The sequence below is a fragment of the Odocoileus virginianus genome, chromosome 4 (assembly GCF_023699985.2).
Source record: "Odocoileus virginianus isolate 20LAN1187 ecotype Illinois chromosome 4, Ovbor_1.2, whole genome shotgun sequence".
Classification (NCBI taxonomy): domain Eukaryota; kingdom Metazoa; phylum Chordata; class Mammalia; order Artiodactyla; family Cervidae; genus Odocoileus; species Odocoileus virginianus.
The window spans coordinates 1,859,537-1,885,395 of record NC_069677.1 but is presented as its reverse complement, the minus strand read 5'-3'; the positions used below and the strand labels follow the sequence as shown (position 1 = coordinate 1,885,395).

Sequence of the window (25,859 nt, the reverse complement as noted above, 5' to 3'; positions counted from 1 at the left end):
GAGAAGCCTAGTGGGCTATAGTCCATATGGTTGCAAAGAATTGGACATGACTGAAGCGACTTAGCACACATGCATGGAAATGTCAACCCACGCAAGGGTTTGGACATGACTTAGTGACTAAACAGCACACAACAATGAGAGGGTACACGGACAGACTTTCTGTGTGGGCTGCCTGCCTTGGGCAGTCAGTGGTGAGGTGGGAGAGATGGAAACACCATAATGTAGTTCACCTCACCCTCCAAGAGCAGAGATGAAGGCAAACAGCACCAACAAAAACAAGTCTCTATTTATCCAAAGAGACATTACAGGCCCATGGATGTTACTTATAGAAGACTATTTCATGTGGTCATTCAGTGACAATATTCTTATTTACATTACAGCTTTTAACAAGTTTTATCATTTGGTTTCTAAGCCAAGAGCAAACCAAAGCAGTAAACTGAGGAGAAAGAAGGGTTTCAGCCAACACACTGAGAGCAAAGAAAGAGAAAACTATTTTTAAAATTGACCCAAGAGTTCAAAAAAAGCATATGGAACCATTTAATGGTGGAGGAGGGATGGATAGTCTTGTAATAAGAACACCATGCAAGTATTCCCACACCACTCTTGGTGGTCTGCAAAGCGATTTCATATGTATTTTATGTCAACACCAGCTCAGTGAGGTAAGCAGAACTATGTACCTCAGAGGCATTTGGAGATTCGTCAGAGTGGCAGGCTGTGCCTTGGTGCCTAGATTTAAACAGGACCATTTGACTCTGAGATCATCATGCTATCTACCACCTACTCAACCTCCACACAAGACAAGGCCAATCTGCAGCTCAGGGCAGTCTAGACAGAATAACCAATCAACTCCCTAAATTTACATTTTGTGAAGATTTCTGTCTAAAATAGATTTTTTTAAAAATCAAAGGCATAGCTCTTTAGAATGACTTATTCCTACAAAAACCAATATTTTCCAGACCTATGATCCAGGCACAAGTGCCTTTACTAAACAAAATACTGGAAATGATTATTGTCTCCAGAGAGGCAAGCTATGTCACCACCATCCTAAGTTCCCAAAGATTCTAGAGATCCCTATGTTTCCAAAAGAACTTTTCTCTCTCTTATTTCTTATGTGCTTAATGATGCAAATAGCAGACATACAGCTAATGAAGGCATTGAAAGTGACCCCCTTGAAGTAGCACTCGCTCTCTCCGCAGATCTTAGAAGACTTTTACTGGAGAATGTCATGTAGCTTTCCAAGAGAACCATTTTCTGGCATGGGGACCTGAAGCACTCTAAACTTTCCTGGCAGCACCTTGAAGCAAGGTTTCTCAGAACATAAGAGGCCAAGAAGGACTGGATCTTTCCAATCAGGGGTGCTCTGTTGACCAATCAGATATTTTTTTTTAATGTTTTTGTTTTTGTTTTCTGTTGTCTTGTTTTTCTGTCTCTTGTTCTCCCTCCCTGGCTGTGTCTCGCTCTGTTCGTTCTGCTGTCTTTCCCCTGTGGCCAGGTGAGAAGCCCCACCAATGCAGCATCTGCTGGCGCTCCTTCTCCTTAAAGGATTACCTTATCAAGCACATGGTGACACACACAGGAGTGAGGGCGTACCAGTGTAGCATTTGCAACAAGCGCTTCACCCAGAAGAGCTCCCTCAATGTGCACATGCGCCTCCATCGGGGTGAGAAGTCCTATGAGTGCTACATCTGCAAAAAGAAGTTCTCCCACAAGACCCTCCTGGAGCGACACGTGGCCCTGCACAGTGCCAGCAATGGGACCCCTCCTGCGGGCACACCCCCGGGGTCCCGCGCTGGCCCCCCAGGGGTGGTGGCCTGCACGGAGGGGACCACCTATGTCTGCTCCGTCTGTCCAGCAAAGTTTGACCAAATCGAGCAGTTCAACGACCACATGAGGATGCACGTGTCTGATGGATAAGTAGTATCTTTCTCTCTTTCTTATGAACAAAACAAAACAACAAAAAAGAAACAAACAAAAAAGCTATGGCACTAGAATTTAAGAAATGTTTTGGTTTCGTTTTTACTTTCTGTTTTCGTTTTTGTTTCATTTCATTTTGTACTACATGAAGAACTGTTTTTTGCCTGCTGGTACATTACATTTCCGGAGGCTCAGGGGGAGTAATAGTTCTCCCAGTCTCCCTTGGATGGTGGCCTTAAGGCCTGGTAGTACTTTGGAGGTCCACTGGTTGGATCTCTAGCTACTGGCCTCTAAATACAACCCTTCTTTACAAAAAATCTTTAGAAAAAAAAAAGTTAAAAAAAAATTTTTTTCACTTGTGAAGAGCACTACAAAAATATATAACAAAATCTAAAAGGCCTACTGTCTTTAAGTACACCGCTTGCAGTGTTTCAGTGGACATTTTCACAATTCTGGCCACTTGGACTTCACAGTAACCATTTTAAACTGTGGAATATAACTTTCTGGTTGAAAACCCAGAGGGAAGGCCCTGCTCTTTTCCACCTACCAGGTTGTCTGATTTCCATAAAAAGGGCTGTGGGGGTGGGAGGGGGTGTAGGTTTGATGGTGAGGGGAAGACAAATGGCCGGCTTCTCCCCCAGATTCTGCTGGGTCCACACACCTTGGCCCACCTCCTCCACACCCCCTTTTCAGCAGAAGCCAGGAAGACTTGGACAAGCATCAAGCAACAGTGGCTATCGTATTTATTCAGTGTCTTCGCTGAGCTCCAGCCTCAGCACAATCAAGAGGGACTTTCATGAAAGGCAGGAATGCAGATAAAACAAAGATATCAGAGGTTTGCACCTACGTTTCTAGGTACAAGAGAAGGATTATTTCCAACAATCTTTGCAAAAAAAAAAAGTGTCAGGATATATTCTTGTGGAAGAGAAAAAGAAAGAGAAATGGAGGGTGGGGGGAATAATAAAAAGTTCTTGAGGCTTTTTTAATTCAAAATTTTATAGAGGGGCAAAAGTGACATTTACCAGATAGAATGCTGATTTTTTTAATATATTTACAACAGTATTTGTGTAAAAAAAATACAAAAAAAGTGATATTGTTAAAAGTAATTTTTTTTCATTTTGGTTTTGCATACACTGCCACCAATCCCTTCTCTTTTATTTCACACACATATATATATTTTTTGGTAAGTCAAGACTGTTAAGGTTAGCGATACTGCTTCCAGATAGAAAGAATAAAAGGCAATTAAAGTTATATTTGAAAGAGAGGAAGGATATTTTCTTCATATTTTTTTAAATTTTTCTTAATTTTTATTATTTTAAGTATTGCCTGAGTTGATGAGGGCCTCTGGCCAGCCCATCCCTGCTGTAATTTGAACTGCTGCTTTGTATTTTGATACGTAGTTTTTCAACTTTTAGCAAGCTTATGTTGCTCCACTGAATATTTTTTTCACCAATTCATCTAGAATTCTGTTCTTTTTCACGGGAGGGACTTTATCTTTCAGAAACAGATTTCTTGCTTCTCTGAAAGTTTCATTGAGATCTTGTGATTCTAGAATTTCTATTGACTACCTTTTTTCTTTGATGAAACACTAGTACTCTAGAGGTCTTGACAAATGGGTCCTTTCCTTTTGTGGTCAGCCGGGAGGAGGAGTTCACGAAACTCTGCTGTCCCTCCTCACCCTTCACAACTATAGAGAGCGGCATTATCAGAAGCCTGTTACAGATCAGGATGCCTCAATGTCACAATCACTTTCTTCCTTTCAAAGATCAGCTTCTGTTCCCACCCTGGTTGAGAGGGCTAAATAAGATGATTATTCTTTAGATGCCTTATCAATCCTTGCTTGTTGGTAAGGTTTTAAAGAAACTAACAAAAATCTCCCAGATGCGCAACATCCATCATCCGGAAGACCAATTCATTGCATCATCTTAGATGCCACTCTCTCTTCCTAGTTGAGATTTCTCTCCTCGGTCCTGATCAAGGTATCAGAATAGAGATTTTCCCATTATAGACAGTGTTCTAAAGGGATTCCAACTCAAACACAGGAATTCTTAAACCTTATGAAAACTCCAAAGGTGATTTCACTGCTGGGCATATTTTAATATATGTAAGGGGGAAAGTAAATCTTTAAACAAAGCAGAAACACTAAAGTGTAGTTTTTTTTTTAAAAAAAGGAAAAGTGTATCTCAGTTTCAAAATTACTTTGCATTTTCATTTAATTTTCCTATCAGCAACTTATTTATTTAAAAAAAAAAAAAAAAAAAAAAAAAACCTGTGCAACAAATGGGGAGAAATCTTCCAAGGGAAGCAATTGTATAATAGCTAAATTGGTTTTACTCATCATTTTAGAATTGGTTAACTAGTATCTTTTCTATAAGTTTTTGCTGATAATTAGTAAGGTTAGTGCAACTGGTGTATATGTGAGTTTAATTTGGTCCTGTGGTCCTTAATTCAGTAAATATTTTGCTAGAAATTTTAATGTAGCCATGGATGATTAACTGACCTTTAAGTATTACCCATTGTGATTTCTAAGAGGAGTCCTACCACAAACTATGTATCCAAAACTGACCTGTTTTAAAAGCTGGTGGAAAATAGCTTTAGAAATAAGAAAAAGTCCATTTTCTTTTGCTAATTGTGCTTTTTGAAGTAGCTATCTTAGACTCCAGTATTTCCACCTACTACCAACAGAGGGAGCATTAGTTAATTAACCATGTCAGAGAATTTTGATATTTTGAAAAACAAGTCATTCAACCCATGATGTAACACAGAAAAAAAAAAATTGACATTAAAAAAGATCTTTGTAATCTAAAGGAAAATGACATGAAATCACTCAGCATATGTAAATGGAAGAAAGTCAAGCGTCACTTTAAAATATTTTGAATTATTTGACAGTTGCTGGTTTAAAATGGTGTCCTTACTCAAATCTTAGCAAAGTAGACAACATTATAGGACCCTCAGAAACTTGATCCTGGATGCCAGTATGGGCCACATTCAGCTATCTGCTTCTCAAATTTGAGAGAGACCCATTTGCCTTAATGCTGGTTTGTCACATAAAAACTGAGCAATTGGGTTAAAATTTACCTTTTGTTCTAGAACATGTAAGAGAAAAAAATTCCAGTTGAGTTTAAACCCTAATATTCATCTTTCCCCTTCAAATGAAGTATTTCTCTGTTTTTTAAATGTTGAAGGACCCCTGAAGAATTCCTAATGAGGTAATCATTTTAATGATATGTGCTATCCAGGTTTATATAACAGTAGGCTTTTTCTTACTGTGTGTATATTCCTCCCAGACATCTCATGGTCCAAAATAGTTGACAGATTGTCCTCTGGAGAAAGGAAGACGCTAGACTGAAGTTGGAGATGTAAGTTTGGGGAGCAGTGAACTTGCTGTGGGGTTGTTACTCCATACTCCGGTCTCTGAAAGAGCTGCTTTCTGAACTGACTTACATTAGGGGAAATAAACCAGTCTGTACCTGTTTCAAAAGGATAAAGGAACTTTTAGTTTATCAATCCTTCCTTTTAACTTAAATAATCATCAACATCTTAGGAAAGGGGAAAACTTTTGCTTTGAGAATAGAATATGAACATGGATTCTTTTTTATTTTCTAGTTTCAAATCCAACAATCTTCTTACATTTCGAACATCATGCTAGGATGTTATGAGTGCTTTTAAAAAAGAAAATTTTCAGTAGCCAGGAAAAAAAAAATAGATGTAATGGAATCAAATGTTCCAGATATAAGACCTCTTAGGATAAGTACAGGGAACAAGAACTGGTATGGAAAAGTACTTTTTTTTTTTTTAAGCAATTTAGGATTTAAAACTGGATTAGCTGGACAAGGGAAAGGAGAAAAGTCAAAGGGGAATGCTTATCTCAAGACATTTAGATGTAGTTTATGAAAAATAAAACATCCTAGCCCTAAAACATCAGTAGCATCTTAACAGAGCTGGCAATTTTGTCCCTATTAATATAATAAATGCTAATAATTGTACCTACCCCCCTAACTCCCAGGAAGTAAAATAGAACCCAAAAAAGGGAAGAAATTGGGACACATGGATCTGATACAAATCTACATGGGGAAAACGTTGAGAAACAAGCCAGGCCAAAAAGGAATCTGAAATGAAAATCTCTATATCAAAATATTTCTTACTATATAGTTTGAATTGTAAACTTTAGTTTTTAATACAATTTTATACACTTTTTCTTCCCCAAATCCCTAATGCTCTAAATTTGTTTGTGCCATGAGTAAGTGTCATGGATAATTTCCTGCTGTTGCTCAGGCTGAAGCCCATTTCTTCCTAGGCATCTCGGAGGTCACAGTAGCTCCTGGCCTTAGAAAGACTTGAATTTTCTTTGTTTAAAAGTCACAAGGTTTTGTTTTGTATCAGCCCAACATTCTATAAGGACCAAGAAAACTTCTAACTCATGAACAGTTAGAATGTGTGCAGTGTGATATGAAAAGAGAAAAGGTTTCTTCTGGGTGTTAGTTTCACACTGGTCCTAAAGACCTCCTATACCCCCATCATCCAAGTACACCAACAGTACGTGCAAAGGAGAAGTAGGCACCACCTGAGATGCCCTTGGAATTTAGAAGAGAGGGGGTGCCCTGTCTGTTGTGACCTGACTTAAAAGACATCGTATGAAAGAATTATTTAATGTAGTCATGAGTTGAAGTCCAGGGACCTGGGAGCCATGGGGAAGAGAACAGAAGGTTTGCAAAATGTATTCAGCACCCAATAATGCAAAGCCAGAAAGCACCCAATCACAAAACTAGGAAGTTTGGCAAGATGTATTTAGAGAAAGCTCTGGGCTTTTCCACGGGTAGGGTCAACAGACTTTCTTTTGAGTGATTTCTGGCTCTGAGAAACCTCTTTACTTACTATAAAAGAACTTTATTTAAATGGCCAATTTTGTCCCCCAGAGAAAGATTTTATAAAGAGAAAAACAGGACACTAAAGACACAACCATGTGACTTGGTGTCACACAAAAGGAAGGGGCCACCAGAATTTCAATAGACTCCCTGATTCCACAGAAGAGCCAGGCAACCCAGTGCCCTTCGGTGCCTAGTGTGTGAAGAAAGTGCTTGAGCCGCGTCAGGCTCCCCGAGGCCAAATGCGACCTTGCAGTGGGGCGGCCGCAGCTGTTTCCCCTTCTGTGTTCTCGCAGAGAAAGGGGCTTGTCTCCTAGGTGCCCAGGAAATAGATGGCACGGGGCAAACTTTCAAAACAATCTCTGCCTTGGTGCTCAGGCTGCAAATGGAGACAAAAAAGGGGCACAGAGGAGCTCTTGCTCTGGAGAGAACATTCCCAACAGCTGTTTGTGCAGAGTTGCCATTTGTGATGCTGCATCAACCTCCCCAAGAAGGAAAGCTGTGGTGACTCAGTGTCCCTGTAAACACAGAGCTTGGAAACTAATAACCCAAAGCATCATTTCTGGTACTAGATACTCAAGTGATTAACCTGACCAAAACACCCCAAAGATCTTCCTCAGTCTCTGCATATCTACAAAACATTGACTCTGTAGCAGTCAGTGGTGCACGTTAAGAGATACCAGGAAATGGTGTGAACACTAGGGTCTGTTTGGATTCTTTTAGGGTGAAGAGGTAGAAGATGAGGGTTGCACAGCATGGGTCCCTTTTCAGAACTATGTATTTCACTGAATGAGGTAGAAATGCCCTGTGTTGAAACAAGAAACATCATTTTTCCGCACTGCTGACCAAAAATGCCTGGATTCCAGTGGTTCTTCAGGTCCAGCCTATTGCTCCAAAAACTGAATAATTTCAGACTAAATCTAATCTGAAGTGACCTCAGTTAAGGTATTTTCACAGGAAGCCACTTATAGTAAAGAATTACTGCCTTAAATCAAAGCCCAGGGAAGAGAACAGAAATAGAGAGATTGGAAGGGTGTGAAGACGTGGCCCTTTCTTGCCTTTTAATGGTTGCATTATTGCAAAACTGAGCCCTATTCATGACTGAAGACTATGGAAACAGTGACTTTACAGGGAGGCACCAAACTTGTACGGAACTGGCTGCTTTCAGGAATGGCTGCTATTTCTTATCGTATTTCGGTGACATACATCTGGGCTGGATGCAAAATAGACATCCTATTAGCTAAATAGTGAGTCCCATGAAACATGATCACAGGTGTCTAAGATGCTAGTTGATTCATTTCCTTAACAGGGAGAACAATCTCAACAAAAAGCTTTCTCTTCCTGTTCAGTGTATATCGCTAAACTTTTTTTTTCTCAGTTTCAGTGAGCATCTGGTTTATCTGGTGGCTTTTTGTTTAAATGCAAACTCACAACTTTCAAATCTTCAATGAAGGAGCACAGTCTGCAGATTGTAGGGAAAATCTAGCCACAGTTATTGGAGTCCTGGCTTTTGCAATACCTAATTAGAGTGTAAAAAGTCCCTAACTAGCCTTCTTTCAAATTCAGTGGTTTCCTTGATTCAAAATGCTTCAATGAGATTCTAATACACCCAAGACAGAAAAAAAAAAAAAAAAAATTAACCCCCTAGGAGACATCTGTTTCTACTACTGTTGCAACAGAAGTTTGTCATTGCCCGGCAAAACCATTGCAATTTATATGTAGATTCTAGTAATGAAAGGGACTTAACCCATCTAGTATGTCACAGCTGCTGTCCAAAATGTCTGTAAATGAGTATACATTATGCATGTACACACGCAGTGTGAGGTGCTCTCAGTACAAAACTGTTCCACATTCATATTCCCCAGTGACAACAAGATAGAGTCTGGAATTTCTAGTTAGAGGTCTCACATATCTCATGCTTCTGCTCTGTTGCCTTAGTTGGATGCGTTAGTGCTGTCCACTGTCTGTAATGAGGCTTTAGGACATTCTGAAGGAGCCCAACCATCAGTAATTTCTGTATACCCCTTTCATGAGAAACTTGAATATGCTTGTATGAAGTAGAGTGCACTTAACCAACTGCGCTTCTATGGGGTTTATTGACGTGTGTGTGGACATGTGTCTTTGCATGTGTGCTTGCTGTAGTCTGGTCATGTGTGCATCTCAAACAAAGCACACATAGGCATAGGTCCTGGTGCATAGATACCGTTGCCTCTTCCCACCACTGCACTCAAGGCTGGTGGCTCCCTTCCCAGGAACCAGTCACCTGCCCACTCTGTTGCTTTTTGCAGCATTTCAGAGTTAGGAGAAACAAAGGCAGCTTGTTGGATCCACAGCGAACCCACAGTGACAGGCTGCTCTCCTCCAGAAGAAGGTAGAACAGATGTCCTCCACTGGCAAGTAGACAAGAGGGAACAGCAGTCTGGGGCACCCCCTCTTGCCCAGGTTTCCTGTGGAGGAAGGGCACTGAGGCCAGGCAGGCAAGGCCCTTACAGACTTTGGCCCAAGCCCTTCTGTGGCTCAAAGTCCTCCATTCCTTTCCTCTATGCAACCCAGTGTATGCGCACAAACAACAAGTGTATGCCCACCCACTTGTGAGTTTGACTCCCAGACTAAAGCTTCCTTAATCCTGCCTGCATCTGCAGGAAACCATCATCATTCATAAACTGTGTCTCCTGAAACCAGTGTGGCCTTTGCCGAAGTCTTTCCAGGAGTGGGTTGTTTACCATGTCTAGCAGACCAATAGACTCTCAGAAGAATCTTTTTTGGTAATCTCTAAGAATTGACGGCTCTTGCCCATCTCAAACATTAAAGTAGAATGTGTTCTAGTGGACTATTCTGAACCAACAGACCTGGCTCTCACAGCTGACTTTGAAGGGTGGCCTGGAAACAGTCGAATTCAGTTTTCTCCACTCCCATGCCTTTCTTTTATTAGGTGACTTCTTATTTTTTATGACATGTGGATTATTTCTGCTCACAGAATTCAGAGGACGTTTTCTTTCCTCTTCTATTTTGATGACTCTTCCCCTCTCCCATTAAGTAAAGCTATTTACAGTTGCAATCTTTTTTGTTGTTATTATTTTTAAAAATGTATATTGTCTTTCTATATCCAAAAGAAGTCTGTGACTGTAACCATAGGTGTTTCTTTTTACTGGAAAAAAAAAATGATTTTTTTTTTTTTTTTTTTTTTAGTTAACAGTACTAGTGACTTCATGGAAGAATATGAGTTACTATTTAGGTATGCTTACTTAAGTACAGTACACTACATTGCAGTATTTCTGAAAGCTAGAACATACACATTATATATAACAACTCTATATTGAAATATATATTACCTTATATTCATTTTTCCTTTTGAATCTGCCTACAATCACAAGTTGATTGAAATATTATTTCTTTACATTTATCACCCATCACCAACCTGCTGCAGTTAATCTGGTGCATTTAATAATAATCATTACTGCTCTAGTTTGCTTTTTATATTATCAGCTTGAGTATTGTCTTTACAGGATTAAAATTTTTTTTTTTTTTAAGCTCGGACTTAGCAAATGTAGGAAAGTGAAAACTTTGTTAAGAAAAACATTTTTTTGGTATGGTTGACACAAAGAGTTTCATAGTCACAGTGATCTTGTTTAGCTGACCCTCTCAATATCTGAAGAACAAAAGAAGTGTATATGAATGTATCTGTGATTTTCCCCTCTAGGCCTGTCAGTGTCTATATTTGCTTTTAAAAATATGACCAAGGGGCCACTTAACCTCCATATGATCTGGCCAACAGTTATAGGCTGCATTTCAAAGGGCTGCTCATCTGAGAAGCAGAGGCAGTTAAATGCCTAGTTGTCCCAACTGTATTTTCAAATACTGATTTTTAATACTCGTTCTTTACTGACTACTTTCTGTTTTCAGTATGCCTACAATTATTTTAACTTGTCTTCTGTGCTTCCCTGGAGGCAGCTTAGCAATATAATATTCATTTTCCTAGGAGTTTTGGTTTTTTTAAATAAAATCAGAATTTGAGGAACTTTTTCATGACAGAGGCTGATAGAACTAGAACTCAGAAATGTGTAGATAATATGTCACCCTCAGCATCTCCAGTTGTCTGTTTAAGTGGGGACTTGTTGCCTTTCTTCTTTAAGGCCCCCATGGAAACATCAGAAATAGGCATCCTGTTTCCCTAGCAAGAAGTATTTCCAAACAGTAATTTTAGATAAAGAGCTTCTTCAGCTTCCCTCAGTCACTCAACATAGTGCCTAAACAACCCCACAGATGGATAAACTTCTCATCTATCCTGGGTGCCCAAGACCAGCTCCACATTCAGGACAAGATGAAAACAGCTGTTCACCATATTCAGCGTGAGAGCCCTTCCCACACTGAAAGGCTTCTCAGTGTAACACCAATTCCTCCCTTTCATCTTTTCTAGCAGATGTTTATTTTCAAATCCCACCCCATTCTCCTGTGCCCCTTCAATAAGTCCCACACCAACCGCCACCCCCACCCCCACCCCCTCATCGCACACACTGTTCCTTATCCAACTCCACCTGTGCCCTCCACTTACTCATTAAGGAATTACCTGCTCTGATCTGCTTGGAAGGAGTATTGAGTCCAAAAGCAAATTATCCATCTGTTTCTCCAAAGTTTTCAACTACATATATTTCTACTGAAAAGAAAGTGAGAAGTGAAAGTTAGTCGAACAGTTGCGCCTGACTCTGCGATCCCGTGGACTGTAGCCCGCCAGGCTCCTCTGTCCATGGAATTCTCCAGGCAAGAGTACTGGAGTGGGTTGCCATTTCCTTTCCCAGGGGGTTTTCCCAACTGAGGGATTGAACCCGGGTCTCCTGCAATGCAGGCAGACTCTTTACCACTGAGCCACCAGGGAGCCCATAATTGTGAGTTGAGGGTGAGGGGGAGCTGTTCCTTTGCTTCGGACCCCTTGATACCCAAACTGTATGAACTTCACTATTTTTCTCTTTCCTTTTCCTCACTCTTTGTTCCTTTTAATTATTATTATTTCTTGTTTCTCTTTAATACTTTACCTGTTCCTCTCCTCACTGCCTTAAGAATGCTAGTCATCTTGACCTCTGAGGGCTTATTTCCCTCCCTTCCCCTTGCCCCTTCTGAATGTCCTTCTTTAAGCTTTATGTGGTGAACGAACATTGACTCGAGTGAGCTCAGCAGACTCGTAGGCAGAGTGAAGCATGTCTTCACCGTACTTTCAGGTCTTAAAAGTTATCAATATTCTTTTGAGGGTGGGAGGACCTGAGTCACAGTTTTAAATGTCAGCCGTATTTGCTGAGGTCATGAATTCTTTTCACCTTCACATCTGGCCAAAGATAAAGAGAAAAATATTTTCTGGCTTTTTTTTTCCCCCCGCTTTTCTTAAATACCACAGTGTTTGAATTCATGATATGAGTAGACCATTTCTGAGAGGGAGGAAAAAAAATCATCAATGATGATTCTTTCAACTCCTACTAATATTTAGCAAAATGACATAGTTGCCAGATGCTAGACTTAGAGAAATCCAATGAAAGGGGTCACATTTCAGAATAATTTTGATAACGATTCAAGCCTTAATGAGCTCTTCTAAAACAAGTAAAGCCACTTCCACTCAAAGGCATAGGAGACAATTAGGAAGAATTATTTTCTTTCATTTATCTTTTTGAAAAACAATTGTTGATTGGTTTAGAACTTTAAGCAGTAATTTACTAAGGGATGAAAGGATTCCTAAAGTTTCTAAAAATGTCTATTTTGCAATCAGATGTTTTTTAAAAGATAAAGTTAATCTGTGCTTAAATAGAATAATATTAGGGTAGAACAGATACTTGAAGAGCCATGCAATACACTCCCCAGTACCTAAGCATTCACCATGTGACTTGGTCATCATGCTAGGTCTCATTTCAACTCGCATCTGGTTGCCAGAGCATTGTCCCAAAGACTCATAGAGCTCTGGGTCTACCCCTTTATAGGATGTTAAGGACGCAATCCAAGCAACTCTATAACACAGTCTTTCTTGACCTGAAAGTCCAACACTTACTGTGATACTGCTTTGGCTCTCTGCACTTGGGAGGACCATTCCATGGCCTTTAGAGCACTACCTAAAGGTTTTGAGCACGCAGGGATGTACTTTCATTTCTTGCTTTACCTGTTGACAAACAGAAGCAACATTCATGTCAGAAATGGAGTCTGAATTTGATTTGAGGCTTGACCCAGTTTTTACTGTAATCAAACCAATTTTTGACATCATCTCACACCATAGAGAACAATAAGATAGAGATTCAAAAGAATCTCTGAGACATGAGTGTAATAGGAAACCAACACTTCTTAAAGTCAGTATTATGTTGCTTACAACTGTCATTTTAATTGAACATGTTCTCCCCATCATTCCTATCTCCTTCTCTTCCTTCATCCCTTCTGACTCCTTCTATCTATTTTTTAAAATACTCTTCATCTAAAGTATTCCTCTCCTCAGGCATTAACTTCTGAAAGAATAAAAGACTCTCTTTTAAATCCTGAATGCTGTCATTTAAAGTATAATGTGGAGGAGGAGAGGATCTGGTTCTGTAGGTCCTACCTGGTCCAGATTATCACCAGGATTCCCCCAGGATGCCTTCCTAACATTGTTCCTTTAGCTCTCTAAGAAGAGCTCTAGCTCCAAGATCCCGGATTTTTCACCACAGCCTCTGCATGAGTCTAAATTAATGTCTAAATCCTGTTTAATATTCTAGCGAGTCCAGGACGTGAATTTCTTATTGCTTTCAAGCCTCCTACTTTTCTAAGCTGACATATGTCAGGAGCCCTAATGGTAACTAATGCAGCAAAATAATGGTCAGAAATATGATAGTATATATTTGGGAGGACAAGAACGGATGTCCTTTTTTTTCCTCCATAAAATGCTTGCTTTCTCCCCCTGTCCCCACCACCACCACAATGCATTTCAGGAACTCTGCATCTAATTTTACAGATACGTAGTTTTAGGATTTGCAAATATAGCTTAGGAAATGTTCTGAGATTGAAGCTGGTAGCAAACCAGTTTATTTTCTGCACTGGACTTTAGGACAAGTGTGCACAGATACAATTCCTTCAAAGAAAGTGAAACTAACATAGTAAAGCAAAGGGATAATACTTTTACACATTAAAACAGTTGTTTGCTATCTGTAAACCTTGATTTAAGCATAATTGTTACTTTTTAGAAACCTGAAACTGGAGGAATGTGTATTTTAGTAAAGTTTGTTTGTTGATTTGTTTGTTAGCCTTTATCTCTTTCTTCTCAAGACAGTAAAGTTTTGATTCTTTAATTTGATACTGTTCATGGCCCTAGGCATCAGTCAAATCACTGCCCACTCTTATCTTATTCCTTTCCCTCTTAGAATGAAAAGCCTTCCATGCTATCATTAAGGAGTCTTTTCTCCATGAAAAGTGTATCTTCCTTTTCCAGTAGCACCTGAGAACTTTGAGGAGAAAGATTCTCTCTTCACTTTGAGGGTAGAATAGTTAAAATAAATGCTATTCCTTGCAAAAAAAAAAAAAAAAAACCCATTTACCTAAACTTATAGGAATTGATTGCAGAGGAAGGTCATAGAGTTACACACTACAAATCTTATTGCCTTCTCAAATTTTGGAAATAAGGCTGAGGATAATGTAATGAAAACCCTCTTTGGATATTTTTTATTAATATAGTACAGAATCACCAGAAAAGAAAAAGAGAATACTACTAAAATGACAAAACCAGTTGATATGGATTGCTATAATTGTTCAGATTTCTGTTCTCTTCATTTCAAAACTACATGTGTTCACAAAGTCATAAATGGTGAAACATCAGTTGTCCATTGCCTTACATCTCCTTAACCTGGCACTGGAGGTGACAATCACAGAGGGAGATTGGCATTGTCAGTACTGCACCCATGTATATTCCCACCACCATACAAAAAGGAAAAACCAAATTAGAAACTTAAGGAAAGAGGAAATTGTAGTGCTTCATTTGAAAGCATACAAGCATACTGTTTTCAACTCAATTCAATTTACAAATAGCCTGACAACCTTTTTATAACCTGTCTTTTGTTCTATAATTTGCATTCTTGGCTGAATCTTTAAAATAATTGCAATTTCAATTAAGTGAACAGAGGAAAAGCTAAGAGGGAAAACAGGACAGTATGATGGGACTAAATTTGATACAGTTCTGGATTCCTGAAGCCAGTTCTCAGAGTTAGCAAGGAAAGTCAGCACCATTCACCGTTTGCCATTCTCTCCCATTCTATTATCAGCCTAAGAATTAACCTCATTTCTTTGTGGTTTAAGACTTCTCTTAATACTATCAAACCCATATAAGATAAATTATAGAATTTGTCTGCCCCTATTCCTAACCTGCTCTCTGGGGCTTATGCAGAAAGAACTGACAATAAAATAGTGATCAAATTTGATATAAGATTTAGACATAGACCAAAGTGCTTATTAGTATATGTTCACTACCAGAGGTCTATTTGAAAAGTAAGGTGAGTTAGTCTGCCCCTGCTCTCCTTGGCACAAACTTTGATTTGAAGCAATCTATATGTAGACTTGAGGGAGAGAATTCTCAAAAGCGTTGTCATCATTTAAACCCCTTCCTTAGTCCCACTGATTACATTTTCCCAGGGGCCTATTGAGATATACATTAAGGGTAACTCTCAAATATCTAATTAAATTTAGTTTTTTGCTCTACTGTTAAAAGAATTGTGGTTTTCAGAGTAAAGGAAAGTAGAGTCTCTTCGTAATCCTCATGGCAAACCAAGGCAAGAAATTGACAGAATCAAGAAACTCTGTGGGAACATACTGTTTCAAAATACTTTGAGTGTGCTGACCCCTCCACCCCACCCTGCCAAATGTTTCTAGAATCTATTCTAAACTACATATTCTCCTGATTCTCCTGAGACTTCCAGCGTGCATGTGGGTATGTGCAGACAAGCAGACTTACACCTGGAGGGTGGAGACCCAGACAAACTGGAGAGAATGGTGCTGGAAGATGGTCAAAGGCAAGGCATCTCTCCAAAATCACTCAATACTCCCATATCCCAAACTAAATCCAGATGAATCTCAAGCAAAAAGTAAGCTCCATAAGACATCCTGCTATGAATTTTTCTTTTCTTAATAATATAAGAAGGGTTACAATGCAGACTCAATTTTGGTGTAATAATTCACTTTTATATTTAATAATTGTACTTTTTGTGTTAGTGTGTCATTGAGCTATTTGTACCAGTTTTCAATCTATCATCCTGAGAGGGGCCTTGAGAATTTCTGTGTATGTGTATGTAGATCTGTATTTATGTGAAGTCAGAAAAAGTGGACAGGACAAGAGCGAGGTGAGAGAGGAGGTCAATGTGAAAAAGTGAGTGCCCTTAGTATCTCTATTTATGTTAGGTAAGGTGGCTGCTGCCTGAAGCCCTTGAGGAAAAGCTGATTGCACTATTCAAAAATAAGAACCCAGCACTGTTAAATTTAGGACCGTGTTTTGGGAAACAGGAAAGATTTATCTTTTTCTGTACCTATTCCCTTTAGCATCGGAGCCATTTGACATGATGAAAACCATTCAATAAAAACCACTACTGACCTTTGCATTAAATAGCAATTTTCCTCTTCTAAATACTACCCTTGGTTTCAACTCAACTCCTTCCCTTTATATTCTGCCTATTGGCTTAACATTTTACAGAATAATGCCTAGGTGTTTGCTAGTTGTTTCTTTCCTTTGAGCTGAGACAAACAGGGACAACAAAAGAGATGACTCACAGAAGTGTGAGGTAAAGACTGAATTTCCCACTTTTGTGGCACTGGTAACTGTTAGTAAGTGTTGTTTAGGGTTGAGCTTGGGTCTGTAATAGGGCCTTCTGTTTTTTTTTTTTTTTGTCTTTGTTTTTGTTTTTTTTTTTTTTTTGCACTAAATAAATATGACTGCACTGCATTGCACTACTGAAATGTATTTACTTGTGCCGGGAGAGAGTGTGTGAGGTATGGGAAAGAAAGATGCAAGTTATGAAACTAGAAGCACCACAGAAATAGAGGGTTGTTTTCATCATGCTCGGTCTTAGCAAGGTTGGTGAGCATCTATGGAATCTGCCAACTCTTGATCAGGCCTAGCAACTGCCATGCTGATAGGATCTGTTTTCTTATTATAAAGAAGCTGAGTTAGTACTGTACATTGAAGATGTTTAAAAGGAGAAGTTTGCCCAACATTGTCTCCAACTAAGCTTTCAGTAAGAGTTTCAATGGTGAGGAAGCCAACAGAGCTGACAGGGAAGTCTTCACCTTGGCCAGGGGTAGGGCCTCCTTTCAGAAAAACCTTACCTTGTCCATACTGGAGGTATCCTTTCAGCCTGAGCATGCTTTTTCATCACTGGGTAAAACCTAGATCAGGCTAACCAAAGAGGAAGGCCATGCATGTGGTAAAATCCTTTAAGATGACAGTAAGGGAACAGTGCAATAAACATTGAAAACCAGTGAGGTGAAAGGTTTATTTTGAAACAAGCTAGGCCACCTTTGAAATTGGAGGAAGAGTTGGAGGATTAATTCTAACCTACTTACTAGCTGCTCCATCAGAGACTATCCTTTATAAAGCAGAAGACCTTAACAGTGCCTAAAAGCCTAGTTTTGAAGTTGGGTTGGTTTTTTTTTGTTTTGTTTTCAGTTTTCCTTTATTTGATTTATTTTTATTGCCTTTTAAAATCTCAGAAATAATTAGAATTTGACAGCTCTTTAGTGACTATTAATAAAAGAATCTGTCACCACAGGAAAAGTAATGGATTGTGTAGGGAATAATAGTAGGAGAGTGAAGATGCTGAAGGACTCTTCCAGGATCCAAGGTGACAGCACTGAAGATTCTGGTCCAGTAGGAAAGGATCACAACTTGTATCAATGGGTACTGTTGAATTTCTCTGATCACTGTCACATGTTGGGACATCAATGTGGAAAATTCTTGGGTGAGGCCTCTTAAGATTTCATTGATACCTGTCTTTCTCTCTCCCTCTTAGTATCCATCCAAGTCTGCTTTTCCAAGTTGAAATTTTTTTAAGGAAGCTGACAGCCTTGCTAGGCAGAAGACTCCATTTAGAGCTTTCAGAACTAATATAAGCAGTCCCTTCAGCACTCAAAGTATTCTCTCCCTTTTTAAATAAGAAACTCTAAATTCAGAGCTCTTAACAGATACTTAGAGATGTGTTTTGGGTAAGCACTGAGAAGATACTGACTGTACCAAACCGAAGTTATATAGAGAAATAATTGACCTTTTAAAATACATTCACATTAACTGTCCTAGAATACTTCTCTTGAGGCTTTTGGAAAAGAACTTCTTCCTTAAAACTTGCATACCTACTCCAGTTTTGTCACCAAAGATTTTAATCTCCAGAGCCCCTCTTCCTCTCTTACAAGGCAAAAGTAATACAACAGGCTTGAGGGGTATGCTTTGGTGGTCAAGTGATGATACTTAGGTTTTCATTCTGTTAACAGTGATATTTAACATTTAACAGGAGACTTGTTGTTAGAGGAGCTACTGAATTGTCTCTATGACTTAGGGATTGGTTAGAAGTTTAAAAAAAAAATAGGGAAAAAATAAACAATAGTACTTGACACTGTAAACTAGTCTTTAATAGAGTCATGACCTGGAGACTGATGGAGAGAAAGAAACTTCCATGGAAGAGAGTGAGCTAAATCATTGAGAACCAAATGAGGATCATTGGTGAAACGTGGGGCAGCGCGTGCACAGAGCAGGTCAGTGCTCTGCATGGCTGGAGCCAACAGCCGGGGCCAATAGAGAAATTAGATACCTGGCCAATGAATTCAGGTACTGGAAAAGCCACAGTTTGGGTTTCATTGTGGTTGCTGAAGGGGTTAAAACATCCATGCCCATGGCAAGGAAAATGCTGAGGCTGGTCTGTTGTGATAGTGCCTTTCTTGTTGTAGCAAGTACTAGGTTAATAATCTGTTTAGTTATGCTTTCCTGGATCATTGTCCCAGTCTTCTGAGGAGGTCTGAAGGGATAATATTCACCTAGGATGAAGGGATAGGGTATTGCTCCTGGAATGCTGTGATGTGATGATATTTGCACTAGATTCTAAACTTTAAACTGGAGCAACTGAATGAGAGAAAAACCAAGGATTGTTCCAAGTTAAAAGAAACCAAAAGCAGTATTTTCTGACTGATACAATTTCTTTATCTTCTTCTTTTTAATTTTTTTCTGGAAGAAACTTCACACTTGTTGATTACCAACTTCAACTCTTACCAGTTGTTTTCCTTCTTATTTTATTCCCACACTGGACCATCGGTGTGAGTTAACCATCAAGTAGGAATGGTTAATGGAAAGGCTTCTGTCATTACAGCTTCGTAACCCTTCTCTCCTTCATCAAAGGCATGGGGGTGGGGAGGCTGCAGAGCCATTGAGCCCTTGGGGAAGCCAGTAGGCGTAGATGTCATGTCAAAACTGAGCTGATGCATATTTGCTCAGAGGACATTGGGACCCAGAGCTAATCCTAAAGGATGCTCAGAAAGAAGGAAACCAACGTGTTGAAGAAAACAAAGGGAGGTGGTGCCCAGATGTTGCCTATTTCTCCTCTCTCTTCTTTTCCAACTCACCCTCATATCCCCTCTATTGGAATTATATTTCATTTCAAGTATTATATGGTACCAGAAGAATTATTTGGTTCCTTGGTTTCTCTCTTTAACAGTGGTCTGGGAACTCCTCCAAAATTAAGAACAAATACCATCAATGTCTCCCTTGTGGCCTACCAGTTTCTCGAATGCTATCCAGCTGGTCTTGACCAGTCAACTAAGATAACTTGGAAGCTTTGGCTTGCTCAATCACCTGTCCACTTTTTTTTCATTTTGTTTCCATTTCCATTTGAATTTTGAGTGATCCTATAGAAAGGTGGAAATCATGGGAAAGGTTTGGAGGCTGCAATTCTAGGGCATACTTGTCAGGAGTTTGTACTACCCCAAATATCTCTTTTTTGCCCTGTTTTCAGTTGAATCTGTTGCCCTGATTATAATTTCTATCATATTTGTGGTTATTTTTATGAGAATAGAGTCCATTTGCTATGTATCTGTGAGTGCTTTTTTTCTATTTTCCCCACATGAGTGCAGTACCAATCTGTTAATGAAGTATCTGTTTATTATATTATTAATATGTAATTCTACTGTAGACCAAAAATATAAAAACAAATTTGTTCATTTTAAAGATATAAAGAACTAGTGAGTGAAAGATTAAGAAGGAAAAGACCGAAGAGCAGTGGTTAACTATGTCAAGTTAGAAATCTAAGAGTAGCCTTACCTATTTTAACCAGTGCTTGCCAGTCATACCATAGTTGGGATTACATAGTCTTGGCTCCTTCATGCTTATTTTGTATAATTCTTGTTTGTCTGTTTGTTTTTCTTTAATGCAATTGAGGTTGCACATCATGCTGTTTTTGGCAATGCCTGATTTTATTATATTTACTTTTATCAGTCGTTTCCTTTACAAGGATGGGAGAAAAGTTGTATTTCTTCTTTTAATTTAAAATTTGTTTAATGCACTGGAAATAAAATTGGACATATTTCACTGTTAAAAAATCAGAAACAAAACAGAACAGAAACCACAGAGAAAAAACCAGCAACAAAATAAGCAATAGGGGAAAAAAAAAATCTATTTGTGCTGAAAACACCATACACAATACATCCCACATGAAAGAGAAATACCATCAAATAAGAAAAACAAATCGTTTAAAAGCTACAACATTTGAAATTAAAAAGATACCTGGATTCAATGGGGATGGGGAAAATAGGGCATTCCGTTAAGATTAGAGATCTCATTATTGTTACAGTTAATGCCCAAATTGGTTCAGTATGGGCAAGGTGACTACAGGGAAAATGGCCCCAGCCTTCTGCATACCACTGGAGCTCTCTCTTACCTTTTTTCCTAGGCTTAAGCTCTGTTGTAAGGGGGAAGAAAAATGTGCTATGATGGAGAAACTGGCTTTTATAGAGGTATTTGTACAGTACAAGTGTGGACACAGCTTAGTCCTCTGCCCATCCTCAGGCAGGATGTTTCTTTTCTCCTTGAGGATTTGCAGCAGGTAAGCCCATGACATGGGAGACTGTAAAGGATCCTCAGAACATCAGCTCATACTAAAGAGCCTCTTGACTCCAATCTGATCTCCCTTCTTGAGCATTCCCAGACATTAACAGAGCCAGTTAACCCATACAAATGCACAGTGAAAGGAAACAGATTTTTTTTTTCCTAGTCAACCAGCTGTATCTTTTGTTTAATGTTTGCTGGGTTTTTCTGGTTTTGTTTTGTTTTAGAGTCGGGGTGGGAGTAGACGTAATTTCACAAACCTTATACAGTAATTGTTTTGCATCTTCCATGTTTTATGCAAAAGCAGACATTTAAATCAATAAATAATCGTGCCCTAGACTGAAAGTTAATGTTTAGGAGAGGAAAAAAATTGTTGGAATTTTTTCTACATTTTTTTGTGAAGAATCTTTTTTGGAAAGGAAGGATACATATTTTTGTTGTGTAATATTTTCTATTTTTGAATGCATTTTATTGGTACAAGACTGTTTTTTTGGTGAAGACATTATTTAAGAAAAAAAAGAAAAAAACTAATCGAAAAGTTTGCCCTTAAGGATATGCTGCAGTTTTGAGGTTAAAAAAAAAATAACTGATTCAAGATGCGTGTTGAAAGTTGGGATTATATTGTTGTTTTTTTGTAATTGTTACAAGAAGAAGTTTGTACCCACTGCTGTTTATTTTGTTTCAGATGAGTAAGTAAAGGGATTGTTCTTGTTTTATTCTTTTTTTAGAGAAAAAAAGCTATTTATGAAATGTCAAAAACACTGGACTGTGAGTTTAAGTGTGGAAGCATTTTACCACCCTGTGTCTTCGACCAATTATGGGAAACCCCTTTTCTCTTCCCCCCTGCCTTAGCCTTGCCAAATGAGAAAAATGTAACAGTTGTCAGATGATCGAAGCCACTGAAGCCCTGCTTTAATTCTTATGGTTTGAAAAAGTTGTAAAACCAAAGTTAAATTTCTTTATGAAATCCCACTGTCCATAGCCCTTTTTTGTATGACACAGCCGGTTGACTCAGCCTCTCTGTCTTGGATCATTGCCTTCTTAAAGACTGGGGGCCAACTCTGAGGCCACAGAGACATAAAAATGGCAAGCCTGAGGGTTGAAGGCTCATGAAAGTCTGTGTGAGTGTGATTTCAACTTGTCAGTGGGCAGTTTTCCCATCCTGCCCAAGAGCAGTGCTGACCTGCCTGAGGGGAGAGCTCCCCCACCCCTGTCACCTCCATTGTTGTCTTCTAAGACCTCTGCTCTCTGGAATGGCTTTGCCTCTCTCAGCAGCCCACCTCCATGGATGGGGTGAGGTAGGGAGGATCCAGTTGAAAGAAAATGCTGTGGATGCTATGAAAGGCCCCCCAGCCCTGGGGAAGGTGAGTCAAGGGACCTTGCCTGCACAAGGGAACTTGCCTGCCTCGTCTTTGACTCTGTGGCTTGTCTATCCATCTGCTCACTGTGAAGACAGAGAGGCAGAGTGCCCTAAGGCTGTTCAACAGCTTTTCCATATTTTTTCAACATTGAAAAAATAATTTTTTAAAACTGTGATTTTTTTTTTAAATCATTTGGCTGGAGGGAAGGGAAAAGGGAAACACCAAAAGCTGTAACATGATTAACTGGAGATATTTAAACTGGGGGCACTTTCTAGACCAAGACAAATGAATTTCGTTCTGGACCCTAAAGCAGCCAAATCTGGGGACTGTCTGTGACAGAAAGCTGAAGAGAGACCTCCATTTCCTCCTTTCTCCTTTCTTCTCTCTGTCTTGAAATTCTATCTTCTCCTTTTCCAACTTTCCTTTGACTGCCCCAATGGCCCTTGGTCTCCCATTTCATACCTGTGTGCATGTGTACACACATAAACACAGACGCACATACTTGCAAAATACCATTTTTCTTAAGGATTGTGGGACCGAATAAAATCATGTGCCTTCATTTTTTCCTTTTATAGCTAGATGAACCTCTTCTTTTTTTACAGCATTTAAAAAATACAGAGGTTGAAATGTTAATGGGGGAGGACTTGGGTGTCATTTAGGACATAATTTTTGTTTAGCACATTCCCCCAAACATCAGTACAAAGATTTTGACCCCTTAATCGTATTCTTTGGACATTTAGAGCATCCAGTAACCGATACATGACAGCCTACACCCATTTAATTTTAGAGCAATTCCTGAAAATTTGATTTCATAGACTTCTTTGATCCTTCTCAAAAATGAGGTGACCAATGGCACACAACCTTGTTCTCCCAATCTGGTGCTTATGCATGTGGCGTGGGGTGGGCATGGGGGTGGGGGGCATGGGTGTGTTTCAACAAAGGGTGCATTCCTAAAGATCTCTGGTGCTGAAGGGCCTCCAGTTCCTTTCAAAGACTGCATTTGACACACGAATGGTATCACATGCAGTATTTTAACAGAGCATGGGAGAGGCTCTTTGAAATGGGGTTTTGCATCTTTTTTGTAACATTTTGATTTCTCTGGTGCCTTATTCCTACTGGACGCTGGCACTCAAATCCCCACAGGGAGCTGACCCAAAGTTAGCCTGGGGAGTGGGGACGCCTGGGCAATGCTGGAGTGGTCAGGGCATGGGGAGGCTGGTGTCCATTGTTGGGGAGGGGACTAGATGGCATCTCTTAGCCGAAGCCGAGCAGGAACTGCACACATCCACACACGGTGAACACTTCTGACCTGTAACACACCGCAAACTCATCCTTCCTCACCTGAGCTTTCCTTCCTCCTTCCTCTTCTATCTCTGCCTTCTCCCAAAGGTGCTGCTGCTGCTGCTACTGAGGTGCCCAGAGTCCAGAACGCCCAGTAATCACTCAGGCACAAGCCTGGCACTGCCACGTCAGCCCCTGGCGCAACCAAACCCGGGTTTCTCTTGCTGGGGGCTGAGAACCGTCAGATTTTTCTCATCAAAAATGTTTTCCAAGAAATCATCGGATTACAGTTATTCTGCATTGAAAATGCACTTTAAAAAAATAAATAAAAGCTCCAGACTGTTTAAAATGTACAGAGGGGGCAGGGGAAAGATAAACATGTGCTAGTGTCTGAACCCAGTTCAGTTTATCTCCAGTTGAAACAGTATACACTATATTATGTATAAATGTATACACACTTCCTATATATATCCATATATATATAGTGTATATATTATACATGTATAGGTGTGTATATGTGCATATATACACACATGCACATAAATCCAGATGCTCATTACAAAACCAGATGCTACACAAACAGCAGCAGAGGAAACAAGGTTGGACTCTTGCAACAGATCACAAAAAATAAAAGCAGCCACTTACAGTGACTTTGGTCATTTCTGTACGTTCACAAGGAATGGATTGTAACAAAAAAAAAAGGAACAGTGTTAGTGAAAGTGGAAAAATGGGCGAAACTAGCTTGATTCAATGGGAATGCAGTAATGTTCTATACCATTTCACCTATTTCTTTTTGTCATGTTGATTTGATTTAAGTTTTCGGCTATTAAATTTTCTTTAACTCAAATGACCCACAGCAAACTGAACAAAATGACTACAGCAAAAGCCCTTTTCAGTGGAAGATGTCAGAAATCTCAAAACCCTTGGCCTGACTCAGAACTACCATGTGCAAATCAGTACTCTTTTAATGTTTGAAATAAAACTGAAAAAAAAAAAAAAAACAAAAAAAAAACTTTTTTGAAGCACCTTAATGTGGCCATCCATTCAAGGAATGGGTGCCACTTTTTTCTTTGAGCACCTTATTGACGTGTTTTGCTATCTGCTGTCTTTCTGTTACCTGTTGGCTGAATGGCTAGCTGTTAACACACGCATGCGCACAGACTAGAGGGGGGGGCCTGCGTGTTCTCAATGACGTTTACTGTGGTGACTGCTGAAAGGTGAACCCGTTTCCTGATCTTCCCGCCACAGTGTTGTGATAAGATTCAAAGAAACCGTATTCCCTGCACAGAAATGTTTCTTATCACATTGTATCTTAGTATGGAAAGGAAAATGGTCCCTTTTTTGCAATTGCTACTGTACACACACACACACACACACACACACACCCCCACATGCACAAACATATTCATTCGTCCAAGTGGTATTTTCAGTGTCTGTGTGGTTGTCACTGTTTACGCGGTTTCTATTTTCCAGTGAATTTTGAATGGAGGGCAACTTTTCTAACCAGATTGTCTTTTCAGTCTGAGGACCTGGGGGTTGGGGAGGAGTTTGGAAAGAGGGAGAGGCAAGGAAAAAGAGATCTTTAAACTGAAAGAATAATTTCCCACGAGGAACCTAGGCTTGATGACTGCGGAGATTGTTCCCTCCAATCCTTGCAGGTGGGCAAGGGACACTGTTGTATCAGTCTGTGTACCGTTCAACCCATGGAAACACGAACACACACACCCATCCACCCGTCAATATATACATGTGGTTTGGAATGAGCAGGTCAATAGTTTTGAGAGGGAGTTTGTTCCTTTTTTTTTTTCCTCATTATACTCTTAAATTGTTGTCAGTTATCAAACAAACAAAAACTTGTTTTGAAAAACCTTGCATACGCCTTTTCTATCAAGTGCTTTAAAATATAGACTAAATACACACATCCTGCCAGTTTTTCTTACAGTGACAGTATCCTTACCTGCCATTTAATATTAGCCTCGTATTTTTCTCACATATATTTACCTGTGACTTGTATTTGTTATTTAAACAGGAAAAAAACATTCAAAAAAAGAAAATTAACTGTAGCGCTTCATTATACTATATTATTATTATTATTATTGTGACATTTTGGAATACTGTGAAGTTTTATCTCTTGCATATACTTTATACGGAAGTATTACGCCTTAAAAATACGAAAATAAATTTTACAAGGTTTCTGTTTTGTGTGGAAGAGTAATTGATGTTGCTAAGAATGATGTTTGTTTTTTGGGGTTTTTGTTGTTTTTTTTTAAATGTTACCAGCACTTTTTTTGTAAGTTTCACTTTCTGAGGTATTGTACAAGTTCACACTGTTTGTGAAGTTTGAATATGAAGGAATAATTAAAAAGAAAAAAACTC

General features: G+C 39.3%; 1 protein-coding gene across 25 annotated transcripts in view; it reads left to right on the top strand.

The window, feature by feature from the left end:
• Window positions 1-25,859, top strand: part of ZBTB20 (zinc finger and BTB domain containing 20) — a 1,026,540-nt gene that overhangs the window by 836,539 nt on the left and 164,142 nt on the right. The window contains exon 11 of one of the 25 annotated variants that reach the window (XM_070465996.1): window positions 1,493-25,859. The exons of the other annotated variants lie outside the window; for them this stretch is intronic. Within the exon in view, the coding sequence (XP_070322097.1) occupies window positions 1,493-1,914 (422 nt within the window). The 3' untranslated portion in view covers window positions 1,915-25,859. The remainder of the gene's footprint in view (window positions 1-1,492) is intronic. 25 annotated transcript variants of the gene reach the window in all.